The sequence below is a fragment of the Wyeomyia smithii genome, chromosome 3 (genome assembly GCF_029784165.1).
Source record: "Wyeomyia smithii strain HCP4-BCI-WySm-NY-G18 chromosome 3, ASM2978416v1, whole genome shotgun sequence".
In the NCBI taxonomy this organism is placed as follows: domain Eukaryota; kingdom Metazoa; phylum Arthropoda; class Insecta; order Diptera; family Culicidae; genus Wyeomyia; species Wyeomyia smithii.
Genome location: NC_073696.1, coordinates 57,828,091 through 57,847,983, shown reverse-complemented (window position 1 = coordinate 57,847,983; position 19,893 = coordinate 57,828,091). Strand labels below are relative to the sequence as shown.

Below are 19,893 nucleotides of genomic sequence, written 5' to 3'. Positions count from 1 at the left end.
AAATAGTAAACGTTGGAACAATTTTGCCTGAACCCGCGTTTATTCGGTGCAAAATTATGAGAGAGCCATGCTTTGTATGAAGAAGAATTATCGCCTCCGTTAAATGGTTCGTAATTAAATGCTTTTGCTGCGTGAAAATATTATCCTGTTTTGCAAATATTATTTGGAAAGAATGTTTTGGCATTTGTTAGTTTATAATTTATTTTTTAAAGGCTGATTGAAAACGCAAACGATTTGTGAAGCTGCTTATTGTATCGAAATCACGTGCTCATATGCCCTAAAAATAATAGAAAGAAAATAAAAAAAGCGAAAGAAAATAGAAAATAGAAAAAAGAAAATAGAAAACATAAAATAGAAAATAGAAAAAAGAAAATGGAAAATAAAAAATAGAAAATAGAAAAAAGAAAATAGAAGATAGAAAACAGAAAATAGAAAATAGAAAATAGAAAATAGAAAATAGAAAATAGAAAATAGAAAATAGAAAATAGAAAATAGAAAATAGAAAATAGAAAATAGAAAATAGAAAATAGAAAATAGAAAATAGAAAATAAAAAATAGAAAATAGAAAATAGAAAATAGAAAATAGAAAATAAAAAATAGAAAATAGAAAATAGAAAATAGAAAATAGAAAATAGAAAATAGAAAATAGAAAATAGAAAATAGAAAATAGAAAATAGAAAATAGAAAATAGAAAATAGAAAATAGAAAATAGAAAATAGAAAATAGAAAATAGAAAATAGAAAATAGAAAATAGAAAATAGAAAATAGAAAATAGAAAATAGAAAATAGAAAATAGAAAATAGAAAATAGAAAATAGAAAATAGAAAATAGAAAATAGAAGATAGAAAATAAAAAATAGAAAATAGAAAATAGAAAATAGAAAATAGAAAATAGAAAAAAGAAAATAGAAAATAGAAAATAGAAAATAGAAAGTAGAAAATAGAAAATAGAAAATAGAAAATAGAAAATAGAAAAAAGAAGATAGAAAATAGAAAATAGAAAAAAGAAAAAAGAAAAAAGAAAATAGAAAATAGAAAATAGAAAATAGAAAATAGAAAATAGAAAATAGAAAATAGAAAATAAAAAATAGAAAATAGAAAATAGAAAATAGAAAATAGAAAATAGAAAATAGAAAATAGAAAATAGAAAATAGAAAATAGAAAATAGAAAATAGAAAATAGAAAATAGAAAATAGAAAATAGAAAATAGAAAATAGAAAATAGAAAATAGAAAATAGAAAATAGAAAATAGAAAATAGAAAATAGAAAATAGAAATAAGAAAATAGAAAATAGAAAATAGAAAATAGAAAATAGAAAATAGAAAATAGAAAATAGAAAATAGAAAATAGAAAATAGAAAATAGAAAATAGAAAATAGAAAATAGAAAATAGAAAATAGAAAATAGAAAATAGAAAATAGAAAATAGAAAATAGAAAATAGAAAATAGAAAATAGAAAATAGAAAATAGAAAATAGAAAATAGAAAATAGAAAATAGAAAATAGAAAATAGAAAATAGAAAATAGAAAATAGAAAATAGAAAATAGAAAATAGAAAATAGAAAATAGAAAATAGAAAATAGAAATAGAAAATAGAAAATAGAAAATAGAAAATAGAAAATAGAAAATAGAAAATAGAAAATAGAAAATAGAAAATAGAAAATAGAAAATAGAAAATAGAAAATAGAAAATAGAAAATAGAAAATAGAAAATAGAAAATAGAAAATTGAAAATAGAAAATAGAAAATAGAAAATAGAAAATAGAAAATAGAAAATAGTAAATAGAAAATAGAAAATAGAAAATAGAAAATAGAAAATAGAAAATAGAAAATAGAAAATAGAAAATAGAAAATAGAAAATAGAAAATAGAAAATAGAAAATAGAAAATAGAAAATAGAAAATAGAAAATAGAAAATAGAAAATAGAAAATAGAAAATAGAAAATAGAAAATAGAAAATAGAAAATAGAAAATAGAAAATAGAAAATAGAAAATAGAAAATAGAAAATAGAAAATAGAAAATAGAAAATAGAAAATAGAAAATAGAAAATAGAAAATAGAAAATAGAAAATAGAAAATAGAAAATAGAAAATAGAAAATAGAAAATAGAAAATAGAAAATAGAAAATAGAAAATAGAAAATAGAAAAAAGAAAATAGAAAATAGAAAATAGAAAATAGAAAATAGAAAATAGAAAATAGAAAATAGAAAATAGAAAATAGAAAATAGAAAATAGAAAATAGAAAATAGAAAATAGAAAATAGAAAATAGAAAATAGAAAATAGAAAATAGAAAATAGAAAATAGATAATAGAAAATAGAAAATAGAAAATAGAAAATAGAAAATAGAAAATAGAAAATAGAAAATAGAAAATAGAAAATAGAAAACAGAAAATAGAAAATAGAAAATAGAAAATAGAAAATAGAAAATAGAAAATAGAAAATAGAAAATAGAAAATAGAAAATAGAAAATAGAAAATAGAAAATAGAAAATAGAAAATAGAAAATAGAAAATAGAAAATAGAAAATAGAAAATAGAAAATAGAAAATAGAAAATAGAAAATAGAAAATAGAAAATAGAAAATAGAAAATAGAAAATAGAAAATAGAAAATAGAAAATAGAAAATAGAAAATAGAAAATAGAAAATAGAAAATAGAAAATAGAAAATAGAAAATAGAAAATAGAAAATAGAAAATAAAAAATAGAAAATAGAAAATAGAAAATAGAAAATAGAAAATAGAAAATAGAAAATAGAAAATAGAAAATAGAAAATAGAAAATAGAAAATAGAAAATAGAAAATAGAAAATAGAAAACAGAAAATAGAAAATAGAAAATAGAAAATAGAAAATAGAAAATAGAAAATAGAAAATAGAAAATAGAAAATAGAAAATAGAAAATAGAAAATAGAAAATAGAAAATAGAAAATAGAAAATAGAAAATAGAAAATAGAAAATAGAAAATAGAAAATAGAAAATAGAAAACAGAAAATAGAAAATAGAAAATAGAAAATAGAAAATAGAAAATAGAAAATAGAAAATAGAAAATAGAAAATAGAAAATAGAAAATAGAAAATAGAAAATAGAAAATAGAAAATAGAAAATAGAAAATAGAAAATAGAAAATAGAAAATAGAAAATAGAAAATAGAAAATAGAAAATAGAAAATAGAAAATAGAAAATAGAAAATAGAAAATAGAAAATAGAAAATAGAAAATAGAAAATAGAAAATAGAGAATAGAAAATAGAAAATAGAAAATAGAAAATAGAAAATAGAAAATAGAAAACAGTAATAGAAAACAGAAAACAGAAAACAGGAAACAGAAAATAGAAAACAGAAAGCAGAAAATAGAAAACAGAAAACAGAAAACAGAAAACAGAAAACAGAAAACATAAAACAGAAAGCAGAAAACATAAAACAGAAATTTGGCAACAAAAAGCACCAGCCAGGAATCGGGAAACAATTTAGATTATGATCAATTTAAATTTAATAAAAACTTGAATTTTTTTATTCAAACCAATTTAGTTGAAATTGGAAGATTTTTTAATAGTTTTCTGTGCAATGTAAGCTCATTATATTAATTCCAAATTGAACAAAGAATTGTCACTTCAAACTGGTTGCTGATTTTGACCTTTCTCCTTACGCAAATTTCGGAAACAATTTTCTGAAATTTCACCGCTACTTTTAATTTGATGGAGACGCCTTGTATCGCAGTTAACTGATGGAGTTTATAGTTTTTCTACTGAGGAATAATACCCGTTTCTTGCTCAAAATCAATCGAAGATTAAGAGAGACGATCTGGCGCCACCAATAGAAAGGTCAGATAGAATACTGAAACACGATGAGAAAAACACAGTCGTAAATAATTCGTCTGACAGTACGTTGTTTCTTGTGGAGCCTTTTTTTGCGATGGAATCCTTTTCGATTCGGCAGTATTAACGCGAACCGTCCTGCGTTTCTCGTAGGTCGAGAGAAACTTTTGTCGCAGTCCGGAAAAATTCGGTTTATTGGATTTTGCAGATCGATTTCAGACGATAATAGCTTTTAAACGAGCTTTATTTTACTGCTATGAGGATTTCAACAGCGGGATAAATAATCCAGTTTGTTCAAACAATATTCAACCTCTCAAGCGAATTCTTTTCTATTACGAATGTTAAATTTGGAAAACAAAATTCTTATTTCTTCGTAGCCAAGGTCATGCACAGAAAAGGTACTATATTACGCACGAAGAGCCGAAAAATTTTTCAACAAACTTACGTGGAAGGATAAGAAACAGTCAGACGAAATTTCATTTTCATAAAATGTGATGAACTTGCTTTGGTTACCTTGCTCGAAGCATGTTTGCCTTATTCTTCAGCGTGGTTTCATTTTACTAATGATGCTGCAGTCATTTTGGTTTTTGTTCTGATTCTATCAGTAAAATAGAAGGTAGACTCTCGGGGAGAACTATTTTTGGGGATTTAATTTTACTAACAGTTTATTCGAGTACGTTACTGTAATTCATTTTAAAGAAAAGCGCAAAATATGTAAGTAAGATTAAAAACATGCGGAGTGAGTTTCTTTTTCATTAGACTTGAAATTTCAGTATCTGTAAATTTTATGCTCAATTGCAAAAAAAAGCATCGCCCAGTGTCAATAGTTAAAAGCATTTATACTTTCTTGCAGCTTAGTAACCGAACCTTAAACCAAAGTTCGTCGGCATGAAGGTACACTGCAAGTTTGTATCTACTGTTTACTTAAGGGATCATTTTAATTAATCCAACAATCTTACCGACCCGAAACAGTAAAGAGAGTCTATTCCTTCGTATGCATGCTGTAATATAAACTAAAACCAGAAGGGCTTACATATATAAGGTAGCATAGGAGATAGGAGAACGATACTCACATCCACCTCCACTCCGCCGGCCGATCGGAACACCTTCATCGGTGGTTGCTCCTGGGGTGTGTACCGATAGAACTCCCGTTTGCCCTTGTACCACTTGATTGAGTAGAGCCGTTCCTTGTCCTCCATCTCGTAGTTGCAATACAGATGCGCTGACTCCCCCTTCCGAATAGCTGTCGGCACAGTGACGCGAACGTTACGTAATCCTAGCGATGATTCTGCGAAAAAGGAAGAAGCATGACACGGAAAACTGGTTAGTGGAAGCTGGGCTGTTGTTGATTTGCTGCTGGTGTCGTAAGCCTGAGTGCTCTGGAGGCAAAAATCGTGATGATGCCGTCTCGATTACACACATGCATCATCGAGCGGTAAGCTTGGGTACGGTCAACTCCGGGTATAATGTTTGCTCACTGTATGGGAAGGAGATAACATGGAGAGCGCCTGGAGTTAGAGACGCTCCAGGTTGTTTGCTGGTAGGAAAGTACACGGAAGATCAATGACGGCGAATCAGATTTAATTACGGCAAGGCAACCGTCGTCAAAGAAGAAAATGACGTTACTGTTGCCGTTAGTGGTTCGTGGTTATGGATTCCTAAGTACTAATTGGATGTGAACTAGAATATATCAGCTGTAAAGCTGTGCTGTGCTTATCAATTAGTAGAGACTGAGACACTGGAACACTATGAATTATTCTTTTGAAATCACGAGTGATCTTCTGGCTGTCTGAATCCAAAGGATTTTTCTGGGTTGAAGAGAAGTATCGCATTCGATAAAAATATTTACAATTAGACTTTTCATGTGTAAAAAATGTGTTTTTTAACTATTCAATTTCACTTTAGCTCCTTTGTTTAGCTCACGAACATTTCAAACAGTTGTCAAAATGCAGTTTTAAGTATTTAACAGCGTTTACTTGAAACTTAAAATATTATTTGCTTAGTTTTTTCAACTCTATTTTTGTAACGTTATATGACTTTTCGAAAAGCTAAAATTGTAAGACTAAATTATGATCAAAGATTGATAAGACAGTGATCAGATGATCACTTCCGAGCTGCCTGTGGGCACAAAAAAATCACAGGAACGTTTAAAAAGCTCTGACCTTTTTCCAGTTCATGCTCTAGGACAAATCTATGATGCACAAATGTTTACCCATCGAAGTCCATCCATCGACTGCAGAATTTACTGCTCCACCAGCAACTATGAACTAAACATATCTAAACGTGATAAACCAAACAACAATACACCTTGTACGGTGTGCAAAAATAAATTGGAAGCTTCGAATCACCCAATTGGAAAACCCGCGTTACTTTCTATCGATGACGGATCATGGCATGCAATACAATACACACCAGTCGGAATCCGGGAAACAAACTTTACTCGAGCCAGTACGATATACCCCACACACGCACGCATCACTCGCAATCGAACTGCATTCTGCTTGAAACCGTACATCACTTCACAATGATTTTACGGCGGTCAACTTTTGTTGCTGGAGCCGCTACACGTACCGCTGAAGCTTTTACATTGTATGTACCATCATCCATCGTCGTCGTCGAGGCAATGGCATCCTATAGGCAACCCTGATAGGCTGTGTGTACTGGGAATGATTTCAATCATTCCAATCTGTGCGAAACTAATGGTAGTGGAACTATGACCGGCGTTAATGGAAAGCTGTTGTTCTGCAGTTCATTGAAATATCCATTCTCGCGTCGGTCGCTACTCGAGGTAGTGCGATTGGTGGAAAAATGTGTTTTTCCATTCAGAAGTGGCTAGAGTAGCAAAAGGTGGTTCGTAGCGAATGAGATTACACACTTCACTAGTGCACGGAAAGTTAACTGAACTCGCCATGTACACCGTTTGAAACTGCTATCATTGGTTCGGTAGATTGATAGATTAGCTTTTGAAGTGCCGCTGATCATAATCGCTCTACTGCACTGAATTATAGCGTATTCTAGGCTTAAAGGATGAGTAACGCTGAGGTATGCGACAAAAATAAACAAAAATTAGGATAACAACCAGTTGGAAATCATGTTTACATCTTAGACCTACAAATGATCAATTAAACTCAATTCATTGTTAATGCATTTGCGAATAGCAATAATTTATTATCTTCTCTCTGGGTACTGCATAACTGTATAACTTGTAATAAACAACTCAGTCAATGTAGAATACCAACAATGTACATTGTCATGCATTCTATTTGTCATTCGACCATGCCAACAGAAAGATTCCAATCTAGAAAAGTTACTTATTTTTTTAGTTACTGATTGATGATGAATAATTAGACGAATAAGTTTTAAACGCTGATTCGCATAGCACACGGTTCCAGAAAATCTCATTACTCAGAGAACAAAAAATCCAACCTTTTGGAGGTTTCGATGATTGAGGAATGACTTTAAAGTTTCAATAATGATGTGTATGATAAACACTAACTCAGTTAGCTAAAAAAGCTCCGATAGTCTTATCTGAATCTAACAAAATTATATAATCAAGTGGGGTCTAATCTCAAAACGAAATCCACTCACTTCAGCAGTTTAAAGTAGTTTCAAGAATAACAATAAGAGCTGAGTCTGTAGAAGTGTCCATATTGTGAATTAGAGGACAGCATGTAGCCTCAAAGTTACAGTCCCTTCTTTGACAAGCGAATTTTCACGATTTCGAATTTTAATAGAATCAAACCGTTTGGTGTCACATAGACTTTTACGCTCCTCACATTGACCATACTCTCAAGTTAAACTCAAAAAAATAGTAGTTAAACTGTACAACACAGTTTAATGAATATACCTCTTCAGGCAACTATAAAAGTCGATATTTGGCAGGAGAAACCAACTTTGCAGGAAGGGTAAGAGTAAAAACATAATCCGTGTCTTACCATGGTGACCAAAAAAACCTTTTTCTTTCTGTGACAGTCGTTAGAGATGCAGATGTGAACTTGGTCTCTGGAAACAATATTTTAATACTTTCTTACTGCTTTCCTAAATCGACTTTACAAAAAAAAAACAGAAGCTACTGAATTGTTGTACATTGAAAATGGCAAATTTATCTCAAACGAGAGAACACACTTCCGAAGTTTAACCAACCATGATTGAGAACTAAGAAGATAAACTATTCATCCTCGTCGTAGGCATTGACAAAAATATGTAGTTGTTTTGGAATTTATTATTTTCACTGTGCGGTAAAGCAAGTATTGTTTTTATTTGGCTGCCAAATACGTCTCGTCTTGAAGGTACCGATTGCTCATACAAATCTACTGCGTGCATGTCCCGCTGCTCTGTAATGCAAAATTATATTTCTTTTCACTTATATTCATCTATAGAAAAACGGGCTCCATCTGTACAAGTGTCCAGTTTAACAGCACTGCTTTGTTTTTTTAACGCTAGAATCTACCACTATACATAGTAGCAAAACCATGCCAAACGGCCTCTCGTCCCAAATCGACTATTCTTCCCTTAAATGAAACTTTGCACACTTTGTACTTCACTTAGCAAACTGACTATTTTCCGCATGTCCGCATGGAATTCTTCGGACTCAAAAATAATTTTCTAAAAGGGCGTATGCATGTTGGCATAGGTTTTATTCAAAGCATTGTAGCTCAGGAACCTCTGATTATACAGAAATCTGTCTGAGAATGAATTGCAGGGAATAATGCCTTGTGGAAAATATAATATTTTTTTACCACAATAAATTCATAATAAAAGCCAAATTTGAATTTACAAGAAAATAGTTGAATTCTACCTAGATTTTTTTTTTAACTCTTAGTGATGATTCTCAGATGGAGATTTCAACAAGAAGACGGTAAATTGGATGTTCACGACTGTCCGCTTGAAGAAAGGCTAAAAACATTCGAAGACGCTGGATTGAAGAAGATAATCGGTGAGGATCCATGCCAAACGCAGGAACAGCTTACTTTGGTATTGGTGGCTTCAGGAATTTTTACCTTAGGCGGCAAAAAGGAAGCGTTTTCTGAATCCCATCGTAACGGATGATCAATTACGGATGCAATAATTGATTCATTAGGCAATTCACATAGAAGAAAATTATTATGACTGCTCAGTAGATTAGTGAAGGGCAATAGTACGCGCGGAGTAAAAGTACGCATTGGCCTTTTCGAAACATACCAGCAAAATCAACTGGTAACATTGTATGAATTTGCAGTATTATAACGTCAGTCAACCACTCATGTAAACATTTAAGATTCCGTTTAAATGGTGCAAAGCTATGAGAAACGTTGTGTTTTGAGCTGTTTTGATATAATTTTCTTAGATCTGGGACCTATTCAAAAACTACAGAAGCTCTAAAACAACAGAGCAGAGGTTTTGTTGATATGTTTTCGAAATGGCCCTTCCGGAATAGATTGGGGCTTCTAAAGGCCAAAGAAACAATGAAAAAAAAAAGATTAAATACCATCCAATATTTATTTTCACAACCGGGATGATGTCCACAGATCGGAAAATGGCCCAGACGGCATTTTGAATTCCAAGATGGCGACTTCCGGTTTCTAAAAAAAAAAACAACTTAAGATGATCAGATATCCCCCACTATGTGTATTTCCGTAATCGAGATGATGTCCAGAGACTGGATGGCAACCCCAGGCACCATTCTGGATTCCAAGAGGCGACTCTGGTTTCTGTTGTCAAATATGTGTATTTTCAGAATCGGGATGGTGCTCTGAAACCATTAAATGACTACAGACGCCATTTTGCATTCCAAGATGGCAACTTCCGGTGTCTAGAAAACATCACAAAATGGTCAAGTACCCCCCAATATGTGTATCTCAGGAATTAAAATGATGCCCTGAGACTGGAAATCGATTTCAGACGCCATTTTCAAATTCTAGATGGTGACTTCGGGTTCATCTGGTGTCGTGTTCAGGTCTCTTGGCATCATTCCGATTCCGAAAAAACTCATTAAAAGCAAAGCCTTGGTTCTACATTCCGTATCGAAATTCGACCTCCTGTTTTACTATACACAGACTTCGCAGCCGCTCGTTTAGTGTACAGGGCAATTGCGGGGCTAGCGCTACGATCCTACGACTATCACCACCAAAAAATCACCAAAACACCCAAAACCCGGCCTGTGGAAGTAATTTTATGATCTTTTAACTAATAATTGTAAGATTTTGTTAAAATATTCATAAAGTCTCTAAGATTCGTAACACATTTTCAGAAAACTTGATTTTCGGGAATAAAAAAATGGGTTTACCTACAAACGGCCGAATTTCAAACGGTCGAAATAACAAACGGCCGAATCACAAAAGACCGAATCCTTCGAAAGGCCGAAAAATCATTGAAAATTGAAAATTGATTTGAATAAAACCGGAATCATTCCATCTAGCGGTGACATCCAGCCTTTCTCATTCGAACTTATTAAATGTTAAAATAGATTTACACAAACACTTCAATTTTTAGAAAAAATACACCTTGATAATTTCTGCTGGATTTCTTTTCACTCTAAGTAACAAATTTTTGGTAGCCAACAGCTCAACTATACCGAAGATTTAAATTATAACACTTACACACACATTGTAGTATGTACATACACATGCAAATAACATGAAATAAATATGTTTAGATATATGACACGACATTTTTTTTATCATTGTATAATCGAAACAAGGAAGATGATTGAGGTGAAAATATCCTCAAAAATATCGAAATATGTCAAAGAACTTTTTTATTCTGGGAGATAAAAAATATCAATGTTATGCATAAACTCGCATTTTTGGATGACTGATAACTTTGTAGAAGGTTTGAAAATTCGGAAAAATTTGAGAAAAAAGTTATAGCGAGAATTGTGATTTTCAGTAGCTCTTCATAGAAAACTTTATGTTTCTCTTAATATGTAAGAGATGGAAACATGATGTCTTCGGCAAAGTTTCTTGTTTTAAGATCGTCTAAAATTTTGCCGAAGACACCAAGCGTCTATCTCAATCTGATGAAAAAATAAGTTTTCTATCTCACTTTTAGGTGGATTGATCACCCATTTTCCTACATCGAAAGATGCATTTTCGAATATCTTGAAACATCTTCGAACATACCTATAATCAACATTTGAATCTCGATTTAATTAATCGCACGAAAACGGCAAAATAAAACACTGTGCTACCCGATCAATTGATTATAACAAACGGGTAACACAAATGTAGCTGAACTGGATAGAAATAACAAAGCCTGTAATATTCTTGATATGCCAGAATGATAAAAGGTACAGAATTATATCAAATCCATTTATCATACAGTTGAATGTTCAAAAGTGTGTATTTTAAAACTATATTTATAACAAAATTTATTATTCAATTGACAAAATTGTACATTCTAACCAATTCTGATCTTGATTCTGAATTTGTGAAAATCAGTAAGTAATTTTGATAGGAATTTTGAACTTTTAACTATTAACGAGACCAAGATTAGAACACAATTTGATACAAAAGTTCGTAACAAAATATCAAGATTAGTTATAATCCTGATATTTTTGATTGATCGGGTATGCTTCAGTAATCCGAGCAATCCAGCAGATCAGTTTTTGCATGCGAGAGGCCGCCGCTTTCGACGGCGGGGATTCAGCCTTTGGACACCGCGGCGGCTTAGGTTTTTGAAGGTGTTTTCAATCACTTCAAACACTGGGTTGCAATAATCAAGTAAATTTATATTGGGTTCCTGGTCACTGTGGAATCGATGGGAACGAAAAAGCCGATGAACTTGCAAGACTTGGATCGTCTCATCAGTTCATAGGAACAAAACCTTTCTGTGGCTTATCCGCTTCCTCACTTAAAATAGAGCTGAAAGCATGGAAAATTTCGAAGGTATAGTCCAACTGGACAAACACTTCCATCGGTAGGCAGTCAAAGAGGTTTATAACACCGAACGGTCCTATGACTCGCAAAATACTGGAGCTTTCAGAGAAAGATCTAAGCACATATACTGGTCTAATAACAGGGCATTGTCCGAGCCGTTATCACTTGAAGCTTATGAAAAAACTTCAAGATGATACGTGTTGCTTATGTGGCATGGCAAAAGAAGACTCGGAACACCTGTTATGCCGATGTCCGGCAAATATTAATAAAATACATAAGTTCTTCAATAGGGGGCTGTTAGAACCCTCTGAAATCTGGAGAACTACTCCCAGTACGCTTATTCGCTTCATGCGAAGTGTAACACCAGACTGGACTAATGCTATTGGTCATATCATGACGGCCACTTCCAATCGTGGTATGTTATCCTGTTTGGCAAAATTAAAAAGGGCATATGTCACAAATGATAAAAAAATTGGTCGCAGTGATAAAATACCCAACACGAAAAAATTAATAGGGCCGCCTTGGTTCCTTGCCTTAGATTATGCGGCAGAGCCGCATTGATATGGTTTACAATTAGAATGTTTAACGAAAAAAACAAGTAATTTTGCACATTTACGGAAAGTTTTCATTTTTATAATACTTTATTTGATTTGCTTAAAAATTATGCAATATGAAATAGATGCAACAAAAAATTATCACATAAAAATAAAATTCGGCCTTTTGTGATTCGGTCGATTGAAATTTCGGCCTTTCGTAAGTATTAATATAATTCGGCCGTTTGAGATTCGGCCGTTAGGCTTCGGCCGTTTGGAGCTATCCCTCCTACTGACACTAACAATCTTTCCCGAGACGAGACTTGACCTACGAGAACCGATACCGTACCTGGAGACCAAATGGGAGATGATGTACAACACGAGGAAGGGGTACGAAAAAATTGATTCTACTGCATGACAACGCTCGGCCTCATACTGTAAAAATCGTTAAATAGCTGCAGAGGTTGGTAATAAAACACGACCCCAAGGTTAACATGGAATTACGATAAACTGTCTTATGTGAATGTGCTTCTTGCAATAGTTGTGGGAATGCGATCGATCTGTTCTAATGTGGACCCCTTTCACAATCAAATGAAACAGCGTGGAGTCATTTGAAAATTTTGGCCACTTGCGCTTATTGTTATATTTCTTTGTCTATCTGCTACCCGATAGGCACCCGCAACATATTTGGAAATGTGTGATGATAGTGATGAAAATGTATAGCAACATCGTGTTGAACCATATGTTTGCTGAAAATACCACACAGTAATCAGCCATCTTCAATATAAATGAATGGTTGATACACGATTGTAACGCTGCATTATATGAGCATGGTTTTCTAATAGAGATGCACCGAATAATAGGACTGGGAAAAAGTAATTTTTGAAAATTACCGAAAATTCGGATTATGGAATAATGATTTAAACTCGAGCTTGTCTAGGGTAACTCACTTTAATTCAAAAGTAATTTGGTTTTTAATTTTTCTCATTTAATCATCATGTTCTGTTGAATATTCGGCCGTCTGTTCGGCCGAATACTCGGCCGAATATTCGCATTGACAGACAAAATTAAAAACCAAATTATTCTTGACTTAAAGTGGATTACCCTTGACAAGCTTAAGTTAAAACCAGTATTCTGTAAACTGAAAATTTGGTACTTTCCACAAAGAAACTTTTTCCCAGTCCTATTATTCGGTGCAACGCTATTTTCTAAACTATTTTTTTTTGTTTTTTCATACTTTGGCGAGTTTGAACATAAAATTAATTTTAATACACTTTTTAAGAGGTATGTGAATGATTACGAAGTACAAATCCATTTTTGAGCGATAAACTCTTAATCACAAGTAGAATAACATAGTTATCAGAAGTGTAGAGATACATTTTAATTTTTTTTTTAAGCATTCAGATTTTCTATGTGTATTGCTATATGGAACTTTTCGACTATAACTAATAACTGAAGAACAGTGAGAGTAAAGGTAAACAAAATAAATTTCGCTGCAACTTTGTTTAGTATATATATTGCTGCGATGCTCGATAATGACGATGATGATGATGAATTCCCATTGTACTGCTAGTTGCATATAGGCTCCATGACTCCATGACGCTTTTTTAGTTTCTCACAAGTTGAATGAAAGTAACGGATGCAAATGATTACATTCTTTGAATGCTACGTTGAGAGTTTTATTTGCTTCATTGCAACAATGTGTGCTGATTAGGTAGCTGTTATGGACAATTTAGTAGCTGATAAAGTTCGGAAAATGGTAGGAAATGCTACCGAGTTAACAAACGAAATTCGAATTCTCCCACATGTCGTGAAAATTGCAATTTGCAATGAAGAGAAATTAGTTTCTTAGAGCCCCAAAATCATTTAATTGTGTGTGTAGTAGGTAAAATTTGTCTACCACTTACCAAAACATTGGAGATAGTAGTAAAACTCAATTTTATCCACAATACCTCGAACGATATTATTTCTTCTTATATATTGAAATTTGATTTTAATCTACTTATTGCATGATTCAAGGTTGACGCGTCTTCAAAGGTCTTGATATTGATAGACCCAATAGGTTTAACGAGAATGGGAAATTTTAAATGTTCAAACCAGTTCTCTGCGTTTCAACAAGGCTTGTCAATTTGCAATAGTACAATAAATCGAATAATCAAATTAGATTTTTTTGTGTATTGCCAATATAGGAAATTTTTTCGCTGGAATATGTGCCGGTTAATGTAGCTACCAGTACCACACAAAGGTGACTTTTTACAAGAGGAAGTAATGCCGCTGCACCTACCGCTGACACTGCTGCCACTACCATTGCTGATACCCCAGCTGCAGCCACTGCTGCTGATATCTGCTGCCGCTGACGGTACTGCTACTACTCGCTGCTATTTAGTTAAGACCGTGCTAGTTGCCTTCCAATAGTAAACTGATTGGCTTGAACAGAAGCATGCTCTTATATAGAAACTGGTCCATTTTCGTGAAGCTCGCGATGTTTTCGGTTTTTAATTCGTATTCCGTAAAACCAGGGAGCGAGAAATTGATACTACACTTGAAATTGATCAAGATAGATTGTTTTTCTGAAGCGTGTAATTATCTTCATACTGTAACCCGAGCATGACTCGAACGAAAGTTTTTGTAACATTAGGAATGATATAGTGCAAACTTATTTGTAAAACACAGATTTTTCGAGTCTGTGTGAAAACTTTGTGTACAAGTTTTATCAAATTTTTTATTTTACATATATTTACTCATTTAGATGAAGAAGAAAAAAAAAATTTACTCAGACTTTCTGTATATGTGTACAAAAGCGTAGCCTGTAGGACCGATTGTTCGGGGTTTCGATCAGTTTTAAATTTTACAATCTTACATCTTACTATATTTTCGACCGTGATGAAGTGTATAGTCTGACCAAACGACAAGTTTTTTTCCGATACCCGAGTAATAATAACTTAAGGAGTATTCCGAAAAGAGATTGCTTACGTTTACACGTTTAAACAGTGGAAGAACCTTTAGAAAATCAGCAAACTTATTTCCCGGATAAGTTCACGGTCACAAAAAATATAATCATCCTTCCACAACAATTACTGTTCTCGTTTCCGGTGCAACTGCAAAATTATAGTTACATAAAACAAGTTGGTTGAAAGATTACTTGAATTTAAAGTAGTTCCAAGCCTTTAATTCAATGATTACGAACTACGCTGACATAAAAAAAACGAAGAGAGTTTATATGAAATAATTAAAATTAAAAATTTTGTAAAGTTCATCCAAATCCAATAATAAATTAAATGAAATCATAAAGTATTTTTCACGAACATGTATGCTACTTAAAACCGTTTTTTTTGTAAAAAAAAATGTTCAAGATTTTAGGGAAGTGTTTTCTACGCCAGTGTTTTATATGTTTTTCTATCTCAAATTTTCTAAAAACTAGAGAAGTTTAGTTTTTTAAGTGAAGCTACTGAAGTACCTACCGCTACCGAGTTGTATGAAGTGTGGTAACGGGCATAGGTATCCAAGTTATGATGCCAGTAATGCTCATAGATTATTTGTCCCCCGTGATTCAACCTTGTGTGGTCCTCGTGGCTCTCGGCTAGCTCTCCCACACGGTTGTGATGTTGAGTTCGATTTCCGATCAAGTCGAGGAACTTTTCGAGCTGGAAATTTTCTCGACTCAGCACTGGGGTACGGTGTATCGTTGTACTTATCCTACAACATGCAAAATGTGCCGAAAACAATATCGATAACGAATTCTCTCAACTAATCTAGTTGATCGAGACCGCATTAGCCCTCAGGCTAGCGTGCGATATTGTATTGATTCAACCTTGCTCTCATTCTGTCTTCCCTGGCAGGGAGGAAGGAAGGTGTATGTAAGAAGGCAAGAAAAAGCAAAGCAGAGAACTTCCATATGTAATAAAAATGGAATTGGTCGCCATCAGCTATCTCAGGAAAGGAACTATAAATTTGTTTAATAAGTTACGAGAGTCTTAGGAACTCGTGTTGAACAAACAGCTTTTTAATGCTGACTCTTCGAGGTTGGAATGTAACTTTACCGCTATGTTGTAACTTTTCAAAAAGATGTATTCATTAATTGACCAATTGATTTATTTTAACTCGAAAACTACTAAGAATTATTTCAACTCTTTTTCTTGTTTTACTTATTTGTGCGCAGTAAGAAACATATGTGCTATTAGCTATTTTCAAAATCTAATTAGCTCTTGTTCAGTTCATTATATCCTAGCGAAGATATCAGCAATAATAGAAATTGCTTTTGTGCTTTAACCAGTTACAGTTACAGCTTTCACCAGTTATCTGAGACTATAAAATAATATAGAGGAAATATTATAAATTTTTGAATATTATTCCATTGAATATATTGAATAGGTTCACTATTTAACATCAAGCAATCGGACAGTTTTCTAGAACTCAACTAGCATTAAAGCATGAGTAGTTTGATAAAATCTTTGTCAGATTAGTTTTATGAAAATGTGGAAGAGCACTGCTTTGAAAGTTGAACTCCGCAGAATATTGACTGTTGCAACCCCTTGCATATGATTCGCTGCCATCTGCATATTTTCCCGGAATGAACCAATATTTAACTAACTTTGTCGAGTACCAGTTCTGGAAAATATATTTTTCCAACCACAGGCTATAAATCAATTCCCATTTTGTACATGATTCCATAAAGCCGATTAGGACTGCACTCGGCGTCAAAAAGTTTCCCCGTCGTAATTCTAATCCATTATAATCCTTTCGAAAGTCCTTTTTCCCAGACACCTGCTAGTCTGGGGGTGCTAGTGATCTTCCATTTGCCTTCTGTTCATTGTATTGTGCATACCCGGTACTTCCCGGCAGAACCCAACAAAAGCCAACCGCAAACTTCGTTGCGTCGTCGGTCGGTCGAACCGATTGACCGTATATCTAAATCCCCACTTGACCGATGCCTTTGTTTACACTACCGGGAACCATCAGGTGGGTGTACAGTCCTGTGGTGCGGTGTTGCCTCTCTCTCGAATGAAAATCCACTTTTCAATTGCCACTTGCGGTTTCCACCAGCGCCGCCAACTGCCGGTCGTTCGGCACCCAATCCAACTTCGAGATCATCCTCCAGCGCGGGATTCAGCTCTGTGGCATCTGCCTGAATAGTAGTAGTACGGGGTCCTTTCTGTAGAGAGCGACCATTGCAGGACAAACCAGCTGGTAGCTGCACGGCATATCGCCACCGCACTGATGCAATGCCAGCCCGGTTGCGTCATGTGGCGAACGCTTCTCAAATAAATCCTAGCCGTTGATTATTTTGGTTTTGCACATATTTGCCTGCTGTACTGCACTGGGAGCCCTCGTCGGGGAACAAACACAAACAAGTCGCTCGCTACTGTTGTGCTGTGTTTTAGAATATAAACGAGGGAATTAGGGGACGATCTGCGGGGGGAGCGAATGACAAAGGGCAGATGAGCGCACTCTACAATGAATGCATTTTGCCGAGCTCAGGGAATCCACTGGGAGTGATGAACTTGAAAGTACACATATTAAGGGGGTAATTTTGAGCATTATTAAGTGCCAGTGTTTATTGTTGATGTGTGTGATTTACATAATATTTGTACTGTTACATTATTACGATTGAGCTAATTCGCCACCGCAGATGGGAGTTTTTTTTTGCTGGCGGAATTTTGGAAACGAATTTTCTGTCATTATGAACTTCTATGTGATTTGCAGATAATAAATGAAGCTGTTATCTGAGCGTTGTTTGATATTATCAATAAAGGTGTTGGCAGTGAGCTTTTTTAGCAATATGAACCGTTTTAATCTCAAGAACACAGGAATGAAAAACAAAAATTATTATTTCGGAAAGTGTCTTCCTTAGAATTTTCATTGTTTACAAGACTTTTGTTATCATACTAATTGATTTTGGACTTCTAGAGTCTAGAGTTTTCAAGTATTAATGTGTGCGTTATGCTTGCATTTTTAATAAGTTTCAGTTAAGAAACTTAGTTTTCGACATTCCATTTACTAGTGAGCCTACAATAAGTATTCAACCAACGTTCCGAATTTCATCCCGCATTTAATCATCGTTATTGTTAGTGCAAAATCCGTGCCTTCCACTGGAAGAAAGCATTTAATTGCGAAACTTCTGATCCACTCATCCATTTTAATTATTTCAACCTCAGTTTAAAGAAGATATCATTATAATTAAGCCACTTGACGTTTCGTTCATTTCATCCGCTTTCAACTCCCGGTTGGTTACTCAACAATTCCGCTGACTTAAATTCATATCCTTTCACGGCGGCAACTTCAGTCACACACCGATACCGCCACACACACACACACACACACACACACACACACACACACACACACACACACACACACACACACACACTCACATAACCTCTCCAATCAATTTATCTTCCTTAATTCATTTTATCCGGCAGCGCTGCCACCAGTGAAATCGTTTGGGGATAATTTCATTCCTGCCTCGCTTTCAGTTTTCATGTAGCACACGAAGCGAACACACAAAAAATACCGACACCCACTTTCAGCACTGCCAGCCTGTCAGTCGTTATGTCGAGTCGAGTTCTGCGGTGAGTGTGCAGTCCCCCGATGCAATTAATCTTACATTTCCGCTTTGCCAGGCTTTTACCGGCGTGTTATCTTGAACCGTCACCATTGCCGCGTCGTCTTTCATACAGTTGTGACCCTCTTCCTCCTCCTCTAACTGTGGAAACTGTTGGTTTCCACGAGTGCTGCATTCATCGTAGCGTGGCCATTCAAGTTAATGCTGATGTTCGGATGGAATTCTCCACGCCAAGGACGTGCCCTTCGAGGATTCCGAGAATTGCAACTTGACTACTTACCTACTACTGGCTTCCAGGCGCACATGCTCATACATATATACTTTTCAATTTAGCTTCTTAGAATGAACTGTGGTTTCAAAAGTGGTTGCAAACTAGTTCTTCCGTTGGTTGTGTTTTTCGTGTTCTCCCGAGATCCCCCACACGGATGTTTCTCCGAAAGTGTGCAAACTAATTCCACCCCGACACGAATACGTACCTTGTCTGATCCGTGTGCATAAAGCACTTCCAGCTTGCAGCTGAGGAATCACCGCAAAGAGATCGGCTTTCCGTTTTGAATGCTCTAGTGGCCTTCAATCGTTACCGTCGCTCGGGCCAACTGTTGCTTTCCCCCTGCTGCTGGCCGGACGAGTAAAACGATGAAATCGGAATTTAATTTGGGAATATTTTCAAGCTCATTTTCTTTCCGGTCACGCACTGGAGACTGTGCCTTATCACCGGGTGCCAGAGTGTCATGGATGGGACGCGTTGAATGGGATTGCCATTGGGTACTAGGAGATGATGAGTGCTGGAATGGTGGCGATTAGCAGGCTCGAATGCCCGATAGGGATTTCGTTGGAAAGACATTACGGATATATTTTTTTTTGTGTTCTTAGCTACTAGCAATCGATATTAGCCACGTATCTATTTGTTTTGTAACGGAAGATACTGGAAATGAGTATAAAAAGTCCGATTGGAGTTAAAAAATGTTTTGTGTTAAAGCGACAAATTGCTTTCAGTTGCCTAGAGGCCTTAGCAACATTGAACGATATATTGTTGCTTAAATGTAACTTTGGAATCGAGAAGAACTTCAAAGTGTTTGACTCGTTGTATTTGAGATTGATCCAAAGTGTAATCGAAACGTAGAGGGTGTGTTTCCTGG

The 19,893-nt window shown here is 34.2% G+C and overlaps 1 protein-coding gene across 16 annotated transcripts in view; it reads right to left on the bottom strand.

Moving 5' to 3' along the window:
• LOC129731687 (uncharacterized) overlaps positions 1-19,893 on the bottom strand; it is a 377,272-nt gene that overhangs the window by 87,028 nt on the left and 270,351 nt on the right. For all 16 annotated transcript variants that reach the window (XM_055691869.1, XM_055691867.1, XM_055691866.1 and 13 more), the window contains one exon: positions 4,877-5,091. In XM_055691869.1, coding sequence (XP_055547844.1) covers positions 4,877-5,091 — 215 coding nt within the window. The remainder of the gene's footprint in view (positions 1-4,876; positions 5,092-19,893) is intronic.